Source organism: Staurois parvus, unplaced genomic scaffold, assembly GCF_062004578.1.
Source record: "Staurois parvus isolate SC_StPar_1 unplaced genomic scaffold, SC_StPar_1.0 ptg000140l, whole genome shotgun sequence".
In the NCBI taxonomy this organism is placed as follows: Eukaryota; Metazoa; Chordata; class Amphibia; order Anura; family Ranidae; genus Staurois; species Staurois parvus.
In genome coordinates this window covers 1,448,779-1,468,960 of record NW_028317936.1, presented here as the reverse complement: position 1 = coordinate 1,468,960, position 20,182 = coordinate 1,448,779, and the positions used below count along the sequence as shown (strand labels likewise).

The following is a 20,182-nucleotide window of genomic DNA, read 5'->3' as shown; positions in this document are numbered from 1 at the left end:
CCAGATGAGGTCTTACTAATGATTTGTACCGGGGAAATTATATTTCTCTCTCTGGAGTCTATACCTCTTTTAATACAAGAGAGGATTTTGCTCGCTTTAGAAAGCGCAGCTATAGTTACATAATAATAATAATGATTCTGCGGTCCTTCATCAGTCAACATTCATGGTTATGAATTCATATGAAGGTATTACCTCAATGTAAAAGCATGCTCACAAGCGATTTTAGCATATCTATCATCTCAACAAAACACACACAGACACAATTTACAATTTTATATACAAAAAAATTTATTTCCATACTTTAAATAAAAAAAAAAAAAAAAAACCACGCTATATGATACAATGAGTATACAAAAGTCTTCGAGCCATTTCCGTGTTGCCACTGCTCTGGTAAATGAGAGAAAGATTGAAGGCAATGTCTCTCCTTAGGTCCACTTGGTCATCGGTAATCCCCTAAAAAGGCAGAATATATCATATAATAATATATAATTGAGCGGGATATGTTTTTGACAACAACTCCTAGTTCTGTTTGGCTGACTGTCACCTACACAGGAATGAAAGATCTGGCTGAGCTCCGAGCTGTATGAACATCTGGTCTCATCGGCCATGGCCAAGAACTAGCAGGAATGCCTGAGCTTGGAGTAGACTTCCCCCGGAGGTAGCGAGTCAATCAACAGTAACATGCTCGGGACAAACATGGACTTATACGGCGATTTAAAAAAAGAAAGAAAGAATTAAAAAGTTTAAAAATGTTAAAAAAAGAGCAGAGGTAATGGACCACTTGGCATTTTTTTCGACCATCCTTCTATGTTCATCCGCATAAGTGTTAAGTTTGCACTGTCACAAAACCAAACCCCACCCCCCATTGTTATTTACTGTTACATGCATTTGCAAACTTCTCTGATGTTCTGCATATGCCTATAGCACACAGACATCACAGCAAACTAAAGAGTGGCATCTGACATTGAAAAACCTTGAGCCTTCTTCATTTGCAGGTCTTATAAAGCACTGCAGCTCAGGTCTCTGCTGTGCACACCTGCTCCAATCAAGAGAGTTTAAGTAGGCTGTTAGATATTCAGCTTGAAGTAGTCTGTTTACTCATGCACTGGACTGAGGTCTGACTTTTGTACGTTCAAGCCTTGGATCACCGTTATGAACTGTTTGGACAACGTTTGGACTCAAGATGCTCTGTTCTGACCCTGATCATCTGCTACTCTCAGTATGTGCCCTGTCTACCTATCTGCAAACTGGGAGCACTTAGGATCACTTTCTCTGCATCTGATCAGGCCATCAGTCTGTTCCGAACATCCCTCTGAGGACTTACACTGCTCGAGCTTTACATACTGAATGTTGTAGGATGGACAATCTAGAAGTTATAATGATTTTCATCCTGTGACCCTGGGAGGGAACTCTACGAGCGACTGAATTGTTTTCAGCAAACCTTTGCGACAACAACGTCGTCATAATTTTATCCACTTTAGGACCACCCTATAGCAGTTTTACTGCTACAGGGCAGCCCTTCTGTGCAAAATCATGTATTTATTTTATTTTTATTTATTTATGTATATAGCGCTGTCAATTTATGCAGTGCTTTACATATAGATTGTACATTCACATCAGTCCCTAACCCTCAAGGGGTGTACAATATAAGGTCCCTAACTTTAATTCATACATACACATACAAGGGCCAAATTAGACAGGAGCTAATTAACCTACCAGCATGTCTTTGGAATGTCTTTGGGTGTGAAAGGAAACCGGAGTACTCAGTGAGAACATGCAAATTCCAGGCAGGTGGTGCCGTGGTTGGGATTTGAACCAACGACACTAGTACTGCCAGACGGAAGTGCTAACCCAGGGGTGTCAAACTGGCGGCCCTCCAGCTGTTGCAAAACTACAAGTCCCATCATGCCTCTGCCTTTGGGAGTCATACTTGTAATCCTCAATCTTTCAATGACTCTTGGGACTTGTAGTTTGGCAACAGCTGGAGGGCCACCAGTTTGACACCCGTGCGCTAACCATTTAGCCACTGTATATATACACGTGATTATGCACTTCTGACAAAGGCCACGCACGCACTGCCGGCAGCTCGCTTCTGCTGTGAACATTCACAGCAGAAGCCGATCTGTGAGCACCGATCGTCCAGCAGGGACAACAGAAGCCGATCTGTGAGAAACCAATCGTCCGGCAGAGACAACAGAAGCCGATCGGTGAGCACCGATCGTCCGGCAGAGACAACAGAAGCCGATCGGTGAGCACCGATCGTCCGGCAGAGACAACAGAAGCCGATCGGTGAGCACCGATCGTCCGGCAGAGACAACAGAAGTAGATCTGTGAGCACCGATCATCCGGAAGGGACAACAGAAGCCGATCTGTGAGCACCGATCATCCGGCAGGGACAACAGAAGCCGATCTGTGAGCACCGATCATCCGGCAGGGACAACAGAAGCCGATCTGTGAGCACCAATCCTCCGTCAGGGACAAAAAACAAAGCTCTGCCTATGTTAACAAGGCAGAGCTCTGTTCTGACACATGGGGAGGGAAAGATCATGTGTCCCTGTGAAGCCGGGAACACGATCTTTCACATCTCCTAGTACAAGCACCACCTAGTGTAGCTAGGCACACGCTTAACCCTTTGATTGCCCTCCCAACCAGTGTCATTAGTACAGTGTCAGTGCATATTTTTAGCACCGATCACTGTATTGGTGTCACTGGTTCCCACAAAGTGTAAGGTAATGTTAAAAAGTCCGCCGCAATATCGCAGTCCTGCTATAAGCTGAGATCACTGCCATTACTATTAAGAAATAAACATAAAAAATTCCAGTATATATACCACTATTTATAGACACAAATCAATATACGCTTATTGGGATTTTTTTTTTTTTCACCAAAATATGTAGTAAAATATATTTTGGCCTAAAATCGGTGAAGAAATTAGATTTTTTTTTTATTTGATATGTTTTATAGCAGAATAAAAAATCTTCTTTTTTTGCAAAATTGTCGGTCTTTTTTTTGTTCATACCGCAAAAAGTAAAAAATACCACCAAAAGAAAGCTCTATTTGTGGAAAAAGAAAAATTATAAATTTCACAGCGCTGCATCACCGCGCAATTGTTAAAGTAACGCAGCGCCGTATCGCACAAAATGGCCTGGTCAGGAAGGATGGGGGGGGGGGTAAAATCTTCCGGAGGTCAAGTGGTTAAGCATCAATTAACATAAAAATCTATAGTTAACGAACAAACAGAACACAAATAAATCATTTTCACAATCAGTGCCGCGACAAGGTCATGTAAGTGCTCAGGGCAAAAATGACAAAACCACCCCCACCCCATGTAAAGTGTGAGCATCATGTCTCCACAAAAATCCACCCCCCTTTCCAAAACAAAATCCAGCACTGATCTGCACACCCCCACCACCACCATGCATGAATTCCGTCTATGTTTTCCCCAATTAAAATTGCAAAATTCCCCCCTCCTAACACAAATCCCCCCCCCCCCCCAAAAAAAACCCTCCTAGCACTAATACCCCCCCCCTTCCAAATTTCCCCTTCAAGCACAAGTCTCCCCTCCTAGCACAAATCCCGTCACCCCCCCCCCCCCAACACGCACGCACACACACACACACACGCACACACACACACACACACACACACACACACACACACACACACACACACACGTGTCCTCAGTACAACCTTCCTCAACACCACACATCTCATATAGAAGAAAAATATGTTTGCAATATATTTTAAAAATATTCTTCACAAATATATTGACATATATTTGAAATGCTACAATTTTGACGACATTCAATATATTTCAAAATATATTTCAATAAATAAATAAATATATATATATATACACACATATATACATACACACACACACACGCATACATACACACATACAATGAGGAACAGAAGTATTTGAACACCCTGCGATTTTTCAAGTTCTCCCACTTAGAAATCATGGAGGGGTCTGAAATTCACATTGTAGGTGCATTCCCACTCTGAGAGACAGAATTTAAAAAATAAATTCCGGAAATCCCATTGTATGATTTTTAAAGAATGTATTTGTCTTGCACTGCTGAACATAAGTATTTGAACACCTGAGAAAATCCGTGTTAATATTTGGTACAGAAGCCTTTGTTTGCAATTAGAGGACAGACGTTTCCTGTAGTTCTTGACCAGGTTTGCACTGCAACAGGGATTTTGGCCGACTCCTCCACACAGATCTGCTCTAGATCTGTCAGGTTTTGGGGCTGTCGCTGAGCAACACGGAGTTTCAGCTCCCTCCAAAGATGTTCTATTGGATTTAGGTCTGGAGACTGGCTAGGCCACTCCAGAACCTTGATATGCTTCTTACGGAGCCACTCCTTGGTTCTCCTGGCTGTGTGCTTCGGGTCGTTGTCATGTTGGAAGACCCAGCCATGACCCATCTTCAATGCTCTGACTGAGGGAAGGAGGTTGTTGCTCAAAATCTCACAATAAATGGCCCCATTCATCCTCTCCTTAATACGGTGCAGTCGGCCTGTCCCCTTCACAGAAAAGCACCCCCAAAGTATGATGTTACCACCCCCATGCTTCACAGTAGGGATGGTGTTCTTGGGATGCAACTCATCCTTCTTTTTCCTCCAAACATGACGAGTGAAGTTTAGACCAAAAAGTTCTCCTTTGGTCTCATCTGACCACATGACTTTCTCCCATGCCTCCTCTGGATCATCCAGATGGTCATTGGCAAACTTCAGACGGGCCTGGACATGTGATGACTTGAGCAGGGGAACCTTCCGTGCAATGCATGATTTGAAACCATGACGGCGTAGTGTTCTACCGACAGTGACCTTTGAAACTGTGGTCCCAGCTCTCTTCATGTCATTGACCAGCTCCTCCCTTGTAGTTCTGTGCTGATTCCTCATCTTTCTTATTATCAGTGATACCCCATGAGGTGAGATCTTGCATGGAGCCCCAGTCCGAGGGAGACTGACAGTCGTCTTTAGCCTCTTCCATTTTCTAACAATTGCTCCAACAGTTGATCTATTTTCACCAAGCTGCTTGGCAATTGCCCCGTAGCCCTTTCCAGCCTTGTGGAGGTCCACAGTTTTGTCTCTGGTGTCTTTTGACAGCTCTTTGGTCTTGCCCATGGTGGTAGTTGTCGTCTGACTGACTGTGGGGTGAACAGGTGTCTTTAAAGAGCTCAGACAGGTGCTACTAAGTTAGATTAATGAGTGGAGTAGAGGTGGACTTTTTAAAGGCGCAGTAACAGGTCTTTGAGAGCCAGAATTCTTGCTGTTTCTCAGGTGTTCAAATACTTCTGTTCAGCAGTGCGAGACAAATACATTCTTTACAAATCATACAATGTGATTTCCTGAATTTTTTTTTTAAATTCTGTCTCTCAGAGTGGGAATGCACCTACAATGTGAATTTCAGACCCCTCCATGATATCTTAGTGGAAGAACTTGCAAAATCGCAGGGGGTTCAAATACTTCTGTTCCTCACTGTATACACACACACACACTGCATGTTGAAATGCGTTTTTATTATAAAATATATGAAAAATATTTTTAAAAATACATTTCAAATATACTGTATGTCTTTAAAAATAGAAATCTACATTTTTGGAATGCATTTACAAATATATGTAAAAATTACTTTTTTATTATAATGTACAACGCTGAGCGAACTGTTTTATAAATACTGTATAATAATAATAATAATAATGTTAAAAAAAATCTGAAGAATAAATTTTAAAAAATATATTCTTCAGATTATTTTTTCTAAAATTCTTCAGATATTTTCAACATATAAAAAAGTCATTATGACAGATATTTTTACATATATTTGTAAATGCATTCCAACAATGTAGATCTGTATTTTTAAAGACATACAGTATATTTGAAATGTATTTTTTTATACATAAAATTATTTTCCTACATTTTGTACTAAAAACGCATTTCAGCATGCAATATATATATATATATATATATATATATATATATATATATATATATATATATATATATATATATATATTGAATATGGCCAACATTGTAGCATTTCAAATATATGTCAATATATTTGGGCAGAATATATTTTTAAAAATACAGTAATGACATACAGGATATTTGAAATGTATTTTTAAAAATTATTTTCATATATTTTGTAATAAAAATGCATTTCAACATGCAGTATATATATATTTATTGAAATATATTGAATATGGCCAACATTGTAGCATTTCAAATATATGTCAATATATTTGGGAAGAATATTTTAAAAATATATTTCAAATATATTTTTCTTCCATGTGGGATATATCTTATAGAAGCCAGTTTTTTCTCAAACAATAGTAAACTATTGGGAGAAACCTCAGTTCTCTCATGTTTTTTGCCATCCCAAACCCCTGGCCAGTGTTGATTAGCCACTAAAGTGTGTTAGTAACGTCCTGTTGGTCAATGGGAGACGCACACCAGAGTAACTTTCTTCTAAATGCATTTCACCAAGGAAAGCTTGATAGCGAGGAATTTGCCCCCGCGAGATGCAGCAATATGTCAATGAGATTACTCCGCATACATTTATCATTGTACCTCGAGCTGGAGTGCTGGAAGCTCCAGGGCTTGCTGGTAGTAATGAATAGCAAGGTACGTCAGACCCATCTGGTGCAGGGCACGGCCAATATTGTAATAGGTTTCCTGGCAAGGGCTGCGCAGGTCAAGATAACGATTCAAAAAGGAAAATCCCTAAAAGACAAACCAAGAAAAAATATATTTTTTCAAGTGCCAAATAAAATAAATAAATAAATAATACAATAATTTACACAATGTTTTCACAATATAGTCTTCCTCATATCATATGACCATACTTATTACTTTAGAACAGTGGTCTCCAAACTGAGGCCCTTTGTTTGCCTTTGTCTGGTCACTGGGGCACTGTTCCCCCCAGTGGAAGGCAGCACTAGTCCTCACACTGACATCAATGATAGTGAACTCTCTCAATGACACCAATGATGGGGCACTATTCCTCCCACTGATACCAATGATGGGGCACTATTCCTCCCACTGACACCAATGATGGGGCACTATTCCATCCACTGACACCAATGATGGGGCACTATTCCTCCCACTGATAGCAATGATGGGGGACTATTCCTCCCACTGAGACCAAGGATGGGGCATTATTCCTCCCACTGACACCAATGATGGAGCGCTATTCCTCCCACTGATAGCAATGATGGGGCAATATTCCTCCCACTGATACCAAGGATGGGGCACTATTCCTCCCACTGACACCATGGATGGAGCACTATTCCTCCCACTGATACCAATGATGAGGCACTATTCCTCCCACTGATACCAATGATGGGTCACTATTCCCCCCACTGATACCAATGATGGGGCACTATTCCTCCCACTGATACCAATGATGGGTCACTATTCCCCCCACTGATACCAATGATGGGTCACTATTCCCCCCACTGATACCAATGATGGGTCACTATTCCTCCCACTGATACCAATGATGGGTCACTATTCTCCCCACTGATACCAATCATGGGTCACTATTCCTCCCACTGATACCAATGATGGGGCACTATTCCTCCCACTGACAACAATGATGGGTCACTATTGCTCCCACTGACAACAATGATGGGGCATTATTCCTCCCACTGATACCAATGATGGGGCACTATTCCTCCCACTGACAACAATGATGGGTCACTATTCCTCCCACTGACACCAATGATGGGGCACTATTCCCCCCACTGACACCAATGATGGGGCACTATTCCCCCCACTGACACCAATGATGGGGCACTATTCCCCCCACTGACACCAATGATGGGGCACTATTCCCCCCACTGACACCAATGATGGGTCACTATTCCTCCCACTGATACCAATGATGGGGCATTATTCCTCCCACTGATACCAATGATGGGGCACTATTCCTCCCACTGATACCAATGATGGGGCACTATTCCTCCCACTGATACCAATGATGGGGCGCTATTCCTCCCACTGACACCAATGATGGGGCGCTATTCCTCCCACTGATACCAATGATGGGGCACTATTCCTCCCACTGACACCAATGATGAGGCACTATTCCTCCCACTGATACCAATGATGGGTCACTATTCCCCCCACTGATACCAATGATGGGTCACTATTCCTCCCACGACACCAATGATGGGGCACTATTCCTCCCACTGATACCAATGATGGGGCACTATTCCTCCCACTGATACCAATGATGGGGCACTATTCCTCCCACTGATACCAATGATGGGGCACTATTCCTCCCACTGATACCAATGATGGGGCACTATTCCTCCCACTGATACCAATGATGGGGCACTATTCCTCCCACTGATACCAATGATGAGGCACTATTCCTCCCACTGATACCAATGATGGGTCACTATTCCCCCCACTGATGCCAATGATGGGTCACTATTCCCCCCACTGATACCAGTGATGGGTCACTATTCCCACCACTGATACCAATGATGGGTCACTATTCCTCCCACGGATACCAATGATGGGTCACTATTCCCCCCACTGATACCAATGATGGGTCACTATTCCTCCCACTGATACCAATGATGGGGCACTATTCCTCCCATTGATACCAATGATGGGTCACTATTCCTCCCACTGACACCAATGATGGGAAACCTTTCCTCCCACTGACAGCAATGATGGGGCACTATTCCTCCCACTGATACCAATGATGGGGCACTATTCCTCCCACTGATACCAATGATGGGGCACTATTCCTCCCACTGACACCAATGATGGGGCACTATTCTTCCCACTTACACCAATGATGGGAAACCTTTCCTCCCACTGACACCAATGATGGGGCACTATTCCTCCCACTGACACCAATGATGGGGCACTATTCCTCCCACTGACACCAATGATGGGGCACTATTCCTCCCACTGACACCAATGATGGGGCACTATTCCTCCCACTGATACCAATGATGGGGCACTATTCCTCCCACTGATACCAATGATGGGGCACTATTCCTCCCACTGACACCAATGATGGAACACTATTCCTCCCACTGATACCAATGATGGGGCACTATTCCTCCCACTGACACCAATGATGGGGCACTATTCCTCCCACTGACACCAATGATGGGGCACTATTCCTCCACTGATACCAATGATGGGGCACTGTTCCTCCACTGATACCAATGATGGGGCACTGTTCCTCCACTGATACCAATGCTGGGGCACTATTCCTCCACTGATACCAATGATGGGGCACTGTTCAATTTCTTCCCCCAAGAAGCCTGAAGGACAGTAAACTGGCCTTTAGTTTAGAAAGTTTGGAGATACCCATTCTACAACAAACATTGGATGACTGGTAAAAGTCTCTATATCTCTCTGATATGATCGGTGTTCAAGAGTTCAGAACAAAGTATCAATGAACAAGAATGAAACTCCGACCTGTGGGGAATGCCTTGGCGCCCAACATTTTCAAAATAGTGGACTACCATGGTAAATGATCCCAATAATGAAGTGTGCTTCTCCCAATGTCAACCAAAACATGTATTCGCACACAAAACAACGCACTGTGACTCTAGAGTTGCCTTTTCAGGTCACTGAACCATAAACTACAAAGCACTGAATACACGGTGTCATAGACTCATTCTTTGTACCAGCTTGTAGGTTCCTCCTAAATGTTCATTAACAAGAGAGGCATTTATGGGAGGTTGCCGTGGAGGAAACCGGTGTTACACAAAATTGCTGAAGACCAACTGGACGTTCCACTACAATTCTCAAATGAAGCTCTGTGGACAGATAAGAACTTTCTGGCCAATGTGTACATCGGAAAAGCTAAACAAACTATATTCTCCAGCCTTGGGGGTCTTTAGAGCAACGGCATAATTTAAGTTGTGGGCTGCCCTGCTTTTAGCAGTCTGTGATCTCCAGTCATTACATGAGTGCACTGCAGTAAAGAAAGCACCTTTATGGCTCCTAGAACGGAACCTATTGAAACAGAGGTACACTATATTGCCAAAAGTATTGGTCGGCCGGCCTTTCCACGCACATGAACTTTGATGTCCTCATAGTCTTAGTCCGTAGGGTTCAATATTGTGTTGGCCCCGCCCTTTGCAGCTATAACAGCTTCAACTCTTCTGGGAAGGCCGTCCACGAGGTTTAGGAGGGTGTCTATGGGAAGGTTGGACCATTCTTCCAGAAGCACATTTGTCAGGTCAGGCACTGATGTCGGGGGAGGAGGCCTGGCTCACAGTCTCCGCTCTAATTCATCCCAAAGGTGTTCTATGGGGTTGAGGTCAGGACTCTGTGCAGGCCAGTCAAGTTCCTCCACCCCAAACTGGCTCCTCCATGTCTTTATGGACCTTGCTTTGTGCACTGGTGCGCAGTCATGTTGGAACAGGAAAGGGCCATCCCCAAACTCCCCATATTGTCCAAATGTCGCCTTAAGAGTTCCCTTCACTGGAACTAGGGGGCCAAGCCCAACCCCTGAAAAACAACCCCACATCATAATCCCCCCTCCACCAAACTTTACACTTGGCACAATGCAGTCAGGCAAGTTCCGTTCTCCTGGCCACCGCCAAACCCAGACACATCCATCGGATTTGCCAGAGAAGCATGACTGGTCACTCCAGAGAACACGTCTCCACTTCTCTAGAGTCCAGTGGCGGCGTGCTTTACACCACGGCATCCGAAGCTTTGCATAGCACTTGGTAATGTAAGGTTTGGATGCAGCTGCTCGGCCATGGAAACTCATTCCATGAAGCTCTCTACGCAGTGTTGTTGGGCTCATCTGAAAACCACACCAAGTTTGGAGGTCTTTAGCTATTGACTCTGCAGACAGTTGGGACTTCTGCGCACTGTGCGCTTCAGCATGCGCTGACCCCGCTCTGTCATGTGACGTGGCCTACCACTTGGTGGCTGAGTTGCTGTTGTTCCCAGTTGCTTCCACTTTGTTATAATCCCACTAACAGTTGAGCGTGGAATATTTAGTAGCCAGGAAGTGTCACGGATGGACTTATTACACAGGTGACCACCTATCACGGGACCACGCTTGGAGTCACTGAGCTCCTGAGAGCGACCCATTCTTTCACCAATGTTTGTAGAAGCAGTCTGCATGCCTAGGGGCTTGATTGTATACACCTGTGGCCATGGAGGGGATTGGAACACCTGAATCACATGATTGGGAGGGCGGGGCCAATACTTTTGGCAGTATAGTGTATTGTCGAACAGATAACTTCCGAATTCTCTTTTTGTGCATGCGCTGCAGACAGGCTATATAAAGATAGTTCAACATTTTTTTTTAGCCACTGAGCAGATCTCTGCAAAGCATGGAAGAAGCCAATATTGAACTTTATAGAGGTTAATCCGGGAGTTATGGGCGCTATGATACGAAAGAAACACACAGCCATATTAAACATCATGCATTCCAAATTTCTCAAGACGTGGTCTTCTTGGCTGGATTTCCAAAGCCATATTAATCTGGACCACGCCTTATTTTTGCTGTAACAATCACGGGGTTGGGGGCCCCAGATGGGCCCCCACACATCACATCTTAGTTACTCAATTCCCCCTCTTACTCATTTTTCATTCTCCTTCCTCACTCTATTTTCTTTCTTCCTCCCTCTTCCCACCACCCACATTTGTCAGAAGATCTTTTTGGGGTTTTATTTTTTATTTTCTTTCTTCTATGTCCCACCTATGTTTGGCAGAGGATCTTTTTTGGGGCGTTTCAATTTTTTTTTTTTTTTTTTTTTTTTTTTTAAGGAGCCACTCCATCCAATATCAATACACATTTCTCTGATATTCATGAATATCAAGTGCTGCCCTCCCTACATCCTACTATGCTGGCTTCCAATGTTTGTTGAGTAGCTCCAGGTCATTTGAGCATCTGAAATGCTGTTTTTGTAAAATTCTCATGCAAACCAATAAAATTTTCGTAAGAAAAATATTCAATATTTACACTGGCCTGGGCTTCTCCTAGCGGTTCTCACAGCACAGAGAAAGAAAAGGCAAATGTGTAAAAACAAAAATGATCTGCAAAGTCGCTCAGTATCCCTGGAAGTATTCAAGAAGACGGTGTGGTTTTAAAATTAAAGTTGCGCTGAAAATTCTACGCCTGCTACTGCCAAGGGATTTTATAGGGAAAAAAAAAGTACCTGTACAAGGAGAGCGTGTCTTTTTAGCACAAACTTTTGTGATGCCATATGGATGAAAGTTAATCCGATACACAGGCAGTGCATGGGGTCGTCTGATTTCATTCGGAAGGCCTGAACGTACTGAGCTGCAACAGGAAGAAACATTATTAAATGAAAAGACAAAACTAAACCATGCTGAATGTTTTATTTAAAACAAAATACTAATTATATATATATATATATACACACACATAATAAGGTATACACAAAAAGGTACCTCCTGTACCACTATCCCCTCCCTCCTAAATTGTAAGCTCCAAGGAGCAGGGCCCTCGAACCCCTCATGTATTGTATTGTCTCATATTCTGTCCCCCACTATAATGTACAGCGCTGAGCAAACCTTTTAGCGCTATATAAACACTGTATAATAATAATAATATACATACACACACACGCATACATACATACACATATATATATACACACATACATACACACATACATACACACACACACACATACATATACACACACACACATACATATACACACACACATACATATACACACACACACACACATATACACACACACATACACACACACATACATATACATACACACATACATATACACACACACACACACATATACACACACACACATACATATACATACACACACATACATACACACACACATACACACACACACACATACATATACATACACACACATACATACACACACACATACACACACACACATACATAAACACATACATATAAATACACACACACACATACACACATACATATACACATACATACACACACATACATATACATACACACACACACACATACATATACACACACACATATATACATACACACACATACATACACAAACACGTGTACACACACTATATTGTCAAAGTATTGGGCCAGCCACCCAAATCATTGGATTCAGGTGCTCCAATCCCCTCCATTATCAGACACTGATGTAAAGGGAGACTCTGAGGGGGAAACAAAAAGGACTCTGATGTAAGGGGGAGCTCTGATGAGAACCCTGATACAAATCAGAATCTGATAGGGACTCTGATGTAAGAGGAAGCTCTGATAAGAACCCTGATAAGAGTTAAAATCTGATGGGGAGTCTGATGTAAGGGGGAACTCTGATAAGAACCCTGATACGAGTCAGAATTTGATAGGGACTCTGAAGTAAGGGGGGACTTTAAAGTGGACTCTAAAGTAAGGTGGGGGGTACCCTGATGTAAGGTCAACTTTAATAGAGACACTAATACAAGGGGAAACTCTGACACGTACACTTATGTAAAAGGAGACTCTAATGGGGTCCCTGGTTTAAGGGGGGGGGGGGGGACCCATGATGACTTGGCTGTAAGAAGAGGACTCTGATTGGGACAATGATGTAAAGAGAGACTCTGCTGGTGAGGGCTTTAATGTAAATGAGGACCCTGGTGTACCCCCTCCCCCCATCTGATTACCCCTCCCCCATCCGATTACCTCGTCTCTATCCTCTCTCATGATGATCTATCTTTATTAACAAATGAAATGAAGGCGGAGCTGGGGAGACTTTCAAAAAGGGAGGAGCCTCCCGGATAGGTCATGTAAACCTGATAAAGACGGTGACAGCACCAACAATTCTGTACAGGTGTCACATGTGTCCAGGGCACCTATCAGGGTCTTTCTTCGGGATAATAAAAGAAGACGATACTTCGGTTTATATGAGCAAATGAGAAGCCGAGAATTAGGGATGAGGTTATGTGTTGGGCAAAAGGGAAGCGGGGGTTGGGCTGGCCTGACGGCAGGAATTATTATTTAGGGAAAGGTTGGGAAATATAGAAGGGATTCCAAGCAGGGCAGATAGGGAAGATTGGATACCACATAAATATCACACGATCGATGGGAATGTCAGTCCACTGACCAAGAAAGTCTTATGTGTCTGGGATAGAATGTAAAGCAAAAGGGATGGAAACATAATTCAGTACTGATCTCCCCCCCCCCCCCCCCGGTGGGAACGGAGTATATCCCCCCCAGGGAAGGGTAATATCTTGGAGAAATGGATTAACCTCCCTGGCGGTCTGATTATGTCAAAGCGCTACATTGTTTTGCATGGAAATTTGTTGTTTTATATTGTAGGCCTGTAATTCTTAGGAATAACTCACTGCGATCTGTCCAAACAAGAGTCTAGTAACCGTCCCGGGTATGAGAAAAGTTTGAAACACGAAATCGTAATTTATAATATAATAAATAATTAAAAAATAATAATAATAAATTTAATTCAATAATGTAATCCCAGGTATGATAAAAGTTTGAAACACGAAATCATAAATAATATAATAATTATATAAAAATAATAATAATAATTTTAATTCAATAATGTAATACTGGGTTTGATAAAGTTTGAAACACGAAAGCATAAATTATAATATAATAATTATAAAAATAATAATAAGAATAAATGTAATTCAATAATTTAATCCCAGGTATGAAAGTTTGAAACACGAAACCATAAATTATAATATATTAAATTATTTAAAAAAATAATAATAAAATTCAATACTATAATCCAAGGTATGATAAAATTTGAAACACGAAACCATAAATTATAATAAATATTAAAAAAAAATAATAAATTTAATTCAATAATGTAATCCCGGGTATGATAAAAGTTTGAAACACGAAATAAATAATATAATTATTTAAAAAAAAAAAGAATAATACATTTAATTCAATAATGTAATTCAGGGTATGATAAAGTTTGAAACACAAAACCATAAATTATAATATATTAAATTATTAAAAAAACTAATAATAAAATTCAATAATATAATCCCAGGTATGATAAAATTTGAAACACGAAACCATAAATAATAAATTATTAAAAAAAAATAATAAATTTAATTCAATACTGTAATCCCGGGTATGATAAAGTTTGAAACACAAAACCATAAATTATAATATACTAAATTATTTTAAAAAATAATTCAATAATATAATCCCAGGTATGATAAAATTTGTAACACGAAACCATAAAATATAATAAATAATTATTTTAAAAAAATAATAAATTTAATTCAATAATGTAATCCCGGGTATGATAAAAGTTTGAAACACAAAATCCTAAATTATAATATAATAAATGAATAAAAATTTTTATTATTATTATTTTTATATTTATTATATTATAATTTATGATTTCGTGTTTCAAACTTTATCAAACCCAGGATTACATTATTGAATTAAAATTTTTATTATTATTATTTTTATATTTAATAATGTATTCCTGGGTTGGATAAAGTTTGAAACACGAAATCATACATTATAATATAATTATAAAAATAATAATAAACTTTATCATACCCAGGATTACATTATTACATATAAAAATAATAATAATAAAAATTTTAATTCAATAATGTAATCCTGGGTTTGATAAAGTTTGAAACACGAAATCATAAATTATAATATAATATATATAAAAATAATAATAATAAAAATTTTTATTCATTTATTATATTATAATTTAGGATTTTGTGTTTCAAACTTTTATCATACCCGGGATTAAATTATTGAATTAAATTTGACACAAAACTATAAATTATAATATAATAATTATAAAAAAAAAAAAAAATTTAATTCAATATTGTAATCAAACCAAAAACACTGAAATATGAAATATCGCACCAAGTTCGCACATCGCTGCGCTCAGCTGCAGAATCATCGCTGTTGTCACTTTCAGTGTCTGGTGACGAATTTCCCCACGAATCAAGATCGCTCAATTCTGCAAGTGATTCTATTTCACGGTCGCTGTTTTCTAGCCGGTCTAAAACCGCTTTTGACCTAAAAGAGACACTTATTGGACGCCATGGAGGTTCACAAGTTTCCAGGCAGAACGGCAGAAGTGCAGGCAGGGCGCAGGAATAAGCACTCGGGACAAAACGGAGGGGAAACGGAAACAGAAATGTAATCCTCACAGATTACAATGTATTGTGTGTATGTCATGTTTTTACTTTTTTGAATCTCCCGCCGGTTCCGCCCCCCTGCGTCGCGACACTCGCAGGGAAGGGAACCCGGAAGAAGGGTGCCGGCATCGGCTGGAGGACATGACCAGAGGACATCGGGGGGATTGCAGGGCAAGGTAAGGATCGGAAGATCACTTCATTGCTTACTACGTATGAAATCTGTGAATGATCACCGAGGTCACATGGTACAGGGCTATTCACAACAGCCTTGTACCATGAGACAAGCTGTGACCAATCACAGCTTTCACGGTATTTCTCAATGGCTGCAGGAATGCAACCAGAGAGAAGGCGAAATGATTACAGCCTTTATGAATGTAAAAGCAATCAGTGTAAAAAAAAAAGAAAAAAAAATCTTCATCACCCCCCCCCCCCCACAAGTAGCATAATGTCACTGCACTACAAGGGTGACAGTATGTATAAAAAAAATAATATGTTTTCACTAAAAAGATCTCTGAATACATTTTGGCCAAGATTTATGAAGAAAGATTATTTATTTGCAAAATTTTATAAGAAAAACACTTTTTTTGAAATTTTTGGACTTTTTCATTTGTTTAGTAAGGAAAATATAAATCCCAGTGGTGAATAAATACCACCAAAATAAAGTTTTATCTGTCTCAAAAAATGCTAAAAAATTCATATGGGTACAGTGTTGCATGACCGCGCAATTGTCATTCAAAGCGTGATAGCGCTGAAAGCTAAAAATTGGCCTGGACTGGAAGGGGGTGAAAGTGTCCGGACTGGAAGGGGGTGAAAGTGTCCGGACTGAAAAGGGGTGAAAGCGTCCGGACTGGAAGGGGGTGAAAGCGTCCGGACTGGAAGGGGGTGAAAGCGTCCGGACTGGAAGGGGGTGAAAGCGTCCGGACTGGAAGGGGGTGAAAGCGTCCGGACAGGAAGGGGGTGAAAGCGTCCGGACAGGAAGGGGGTGAAAGCGTCCGGACTGGAAGGGGGTGAAAGCGTCCGGACTGGAAGGGGGTGAAAGCGTCCGGACAGGAAGGGGGTGAAAGCGTCCGGACAGGAAGGGGGTGAAAGCGTCCGGACAGGAAGGGGGTGAAAGCGTCCGGACAGGAAGGGGGTGAAAGCGTCCGGACAGGAAGGGGGTGAAAGCGTCCGGACAGGAAGGGGGTGAAAGCGTCCGGACAGGAAGGGGGTGAAAGCGTCCGGACAGGAAGGGGGTGAAAGCGTCCGGACAGGAAGGGGGTGAAAGCGTCCGGACAGGAAGGGGGTGAAAGCGTCCGGACAGGAAGGGGGTGAAAGCGTCCGGACTGGAAGGGGGTGAAAGCGTCCGGACTGGAAGGGGGTGAAAGCGTCCGGACTGGAAGGGGGTGAAAGCGTCCGGACTGGAAGGGGGTGAAAGCGTCCGGACTGGAAGGGGGTGAAAGCGTCCGGACTGGAAGGGGGTGAAAGCGTCCGGACTGGAAGGGGGTGAAAGCGTCCGGACTGGAAGGGGGTGAAAGCGTCCGGACTGGAAGGGGGTGAAAGCGTCCGGACTGGAAGGGGGTGAAAGCGTCCGGACTGGAAGGGGGTGAAAGCGTCCGGACTGGAAGGGGGTGAAAGCGTCCGGACTGGAAGGGGGTGAAAGCGTCCGGACTTGAAGTGGTTCAAGCAATCCACTGAGCTGGCCAGAACCAACCCTTGAGGGAGTCTATTCCACGTTTTCACAGCTCTTACTGTAAAGAAGCCTGTGTTAAATTAATAGATTTAAATGTAATATTGTATACAAATATTTGCAAAATATACCATATGTGGCCCTCATACTATGGAGATGTAGAATGTTGGATTCTTCCACGCACGGTGCTCTTCATCAAGAAATCATACGAACATGAAGTTAGGCATTTACCGAGCGCATGCTTGAAGCTTCCAGACACGAAAGCATTGTGGCCACTCAGGACACACAGGGCCAGATTGTCGGTATTTTTCAGCATGAGCCTCAGGCAGAAGCGATGGTGCCGCACGTCCTGGGAATGCATCGTCACCTGATTGAAGACGTTCCAGAGCTGCGGTCGGTTCACATTCTCCATTAACATCAGCCTGGAATAGAAATCCTCCAGTGATGAAAGCGGTATAACAGCATAAAGAAGACATTTAATACATTCAATATGCTAAAGTTTTATTAAACCCAAAAGCAAACATTTCCTGTATGGCAGCTTACCGATTCTTAGATGTGATGGCTGCATTAGTTTCTTCTTTTTTATGCTTTATTTCTTTTATTGTCATCTGGTGATCTGGTCAGTAAGTCTGTTGTTTTTCAAAAACACAAACTCTCCAGCAGAATGTATGCGTTTAGATGAAGGAGACAAACCATTTACTACTGACAGGGGAGATTACAATGATCAGCAATCTCTCCAGCATAATGTATCCGTTTATACAAACTCCAGCAGAATGTATCCGTTTATACAAACTCTCCAGCAGAAGGTGTCCATTTAGATGATGGAGACAAACCATTTACTACTGACAGGGGCGATTACAATGATTAGTAATCTCTCCAGCAGAATGTATCCGTTTATACAAACTCTCCAGCAGAATGTATCCGTTTATACAAACTCTCCAGCAAAATGTATCTGTTTAGATGAAGGAGACAAACCATTTACTACTGACGGGAGATTACAATGATCAGTAATCTATCCAGCGGAATGTATCCGTTTATACAAACTCTCCGGTAGAACGTATCCGTTTATACAAACTCTCCGGTAGAATGTATCCGTTTATACAAACTCTCCGGCAGAATGTATCTGTTTATAGAAACTCCCCAGCAGAATGTATCCGTTTACAGAAACTCTCCAGCAGAATGTATCCGTTTAGATGAAGGAGACAAACCATTTACTACTGACAGGGGAGGTTACAATGATCAGTTTTTACTTTATCCCAAAAGGAAAAAAAAAACAAAACAAACTGTTTGCTATATCTGCTTATAAAGTGTGAGATGGATTTTGGCTTCAATTTGTTAGTGTATCTAAATCTGCTAGTCTGTTTAACACTCCCTTCCCCCCAAACTGACAATGCTTGTGTCCAAAGGTGCCTCCTGTGTTCCTTCATCCAGAATGGGGGCGCTATAATACAGGAGGTGTGTTACTGGCCAGATCACAGGGTGAAAATAGAGGAGAAAAGCCAATTAGCAGCACAGTGGTTAAATGGTTAGCAGTCCTGCCTGGCAGTACTTGGATCGTTGGTTCGAATCCCAACCACGGCACCTCCTGCCTGGAGTTTGCATGTTCTCCCTGTGTGGGTTTCCTCCGGGTACTCCGGTTTCCTCCCACACTCCAAAGACATGCTGGTAGGTGAATTGGCCCTAGTATAAATAATATATATGTGTGTAAAGTGCTGCATAAATTGACGGCGCTATATAAGTACCTGCAATAAATAAAAAAAGAAAACTAATGCAGCCACCGCACCGAATGATTGGTAAACTGCAATATATGACATTTCTGGTTTTGCGTTTAATACCACTTTAAATCCTCATTTACTTATTTACCTTTTTTTTTTTTTGGTTTTTTTTTTTTTGTTTTGTTTTCTGAACATATTGAGCCCCCAGAAAAGAAAAAAAAAAAATTCCGCAATAAAATGTTTATCTCAGAACTTGACCCCTTTTTGGAAAGTAAGCAGTTTTTAGGTATTTAGTAAGAACCGTGGCAAATTTTTTCCAGGTGCAATTTTTTTATCACAATTTTTTAGAGAATCAAGAAATTAAATAATTTTTTTAAAAAAAATTTTACATTTTTTTTGTCAATTTACTATTTTTTTCACCTATTGTCACCAGTGCAGTACAGCGTCATCATACGAGTGGTGTAGCGGTGATCAAGGATACTGACTGGTGACAATATGTAAATACTTTTAAAAACTTTATTTTTTATATTTTCTATTCTTTTTTTTTTTTACATACTTTCATCAGTTGTTTTGTGTCACCAGAATGGGGGGGGTGATCGGGGATTTTTTATTTTTTTTTAGACTTTGCTATTACAGTGATGATCACTGTAGAAACAAATGTTCTGAAC

At 41.4% G+C, this 20,182-nt stretch overlaps 1 protein-coding gene across 2 annotated transcripts in view; it reads right to left on the bottom strand.

The window, feature by feature from the left end:
- Positions 1-263: 263 nt before the first annotated feature.
- GTF3C3 (general transcription factor IIIC subunit 3) overlaps positions 264-20,182 on the bottom strand; it is a 96,408-nt gene continuing 76,489 nt past the window's right edge. Inside the window, exons 16-19 of one of the 2 annotated variants that reach the window (XM_089673545.1) lie at positions 18,031-18,221; positions 12,167-12,291; positions 6,579-6,731; positions 264-453 (exon numbers count right to left, since the gene is read on the bottom strand). In XM_089673545.1, the coding sequence (XP_089529671.1) occupies positions 331-453; positions 6,579-6,731; positions 12,167-12,291; positions 18,031-18,221 (592 nt within the window). In that variant the 3' untranslated portion in view covers positions 264-330. Of the gene's footprint in view, positions 454-6,578; positions 6,732-12,165; positions 12,292-17,930; positions 18,222-20,182 lie in introns of those variants that run through there. The other variant, XM_089673546.1, reaches the window with a different exon arrangement.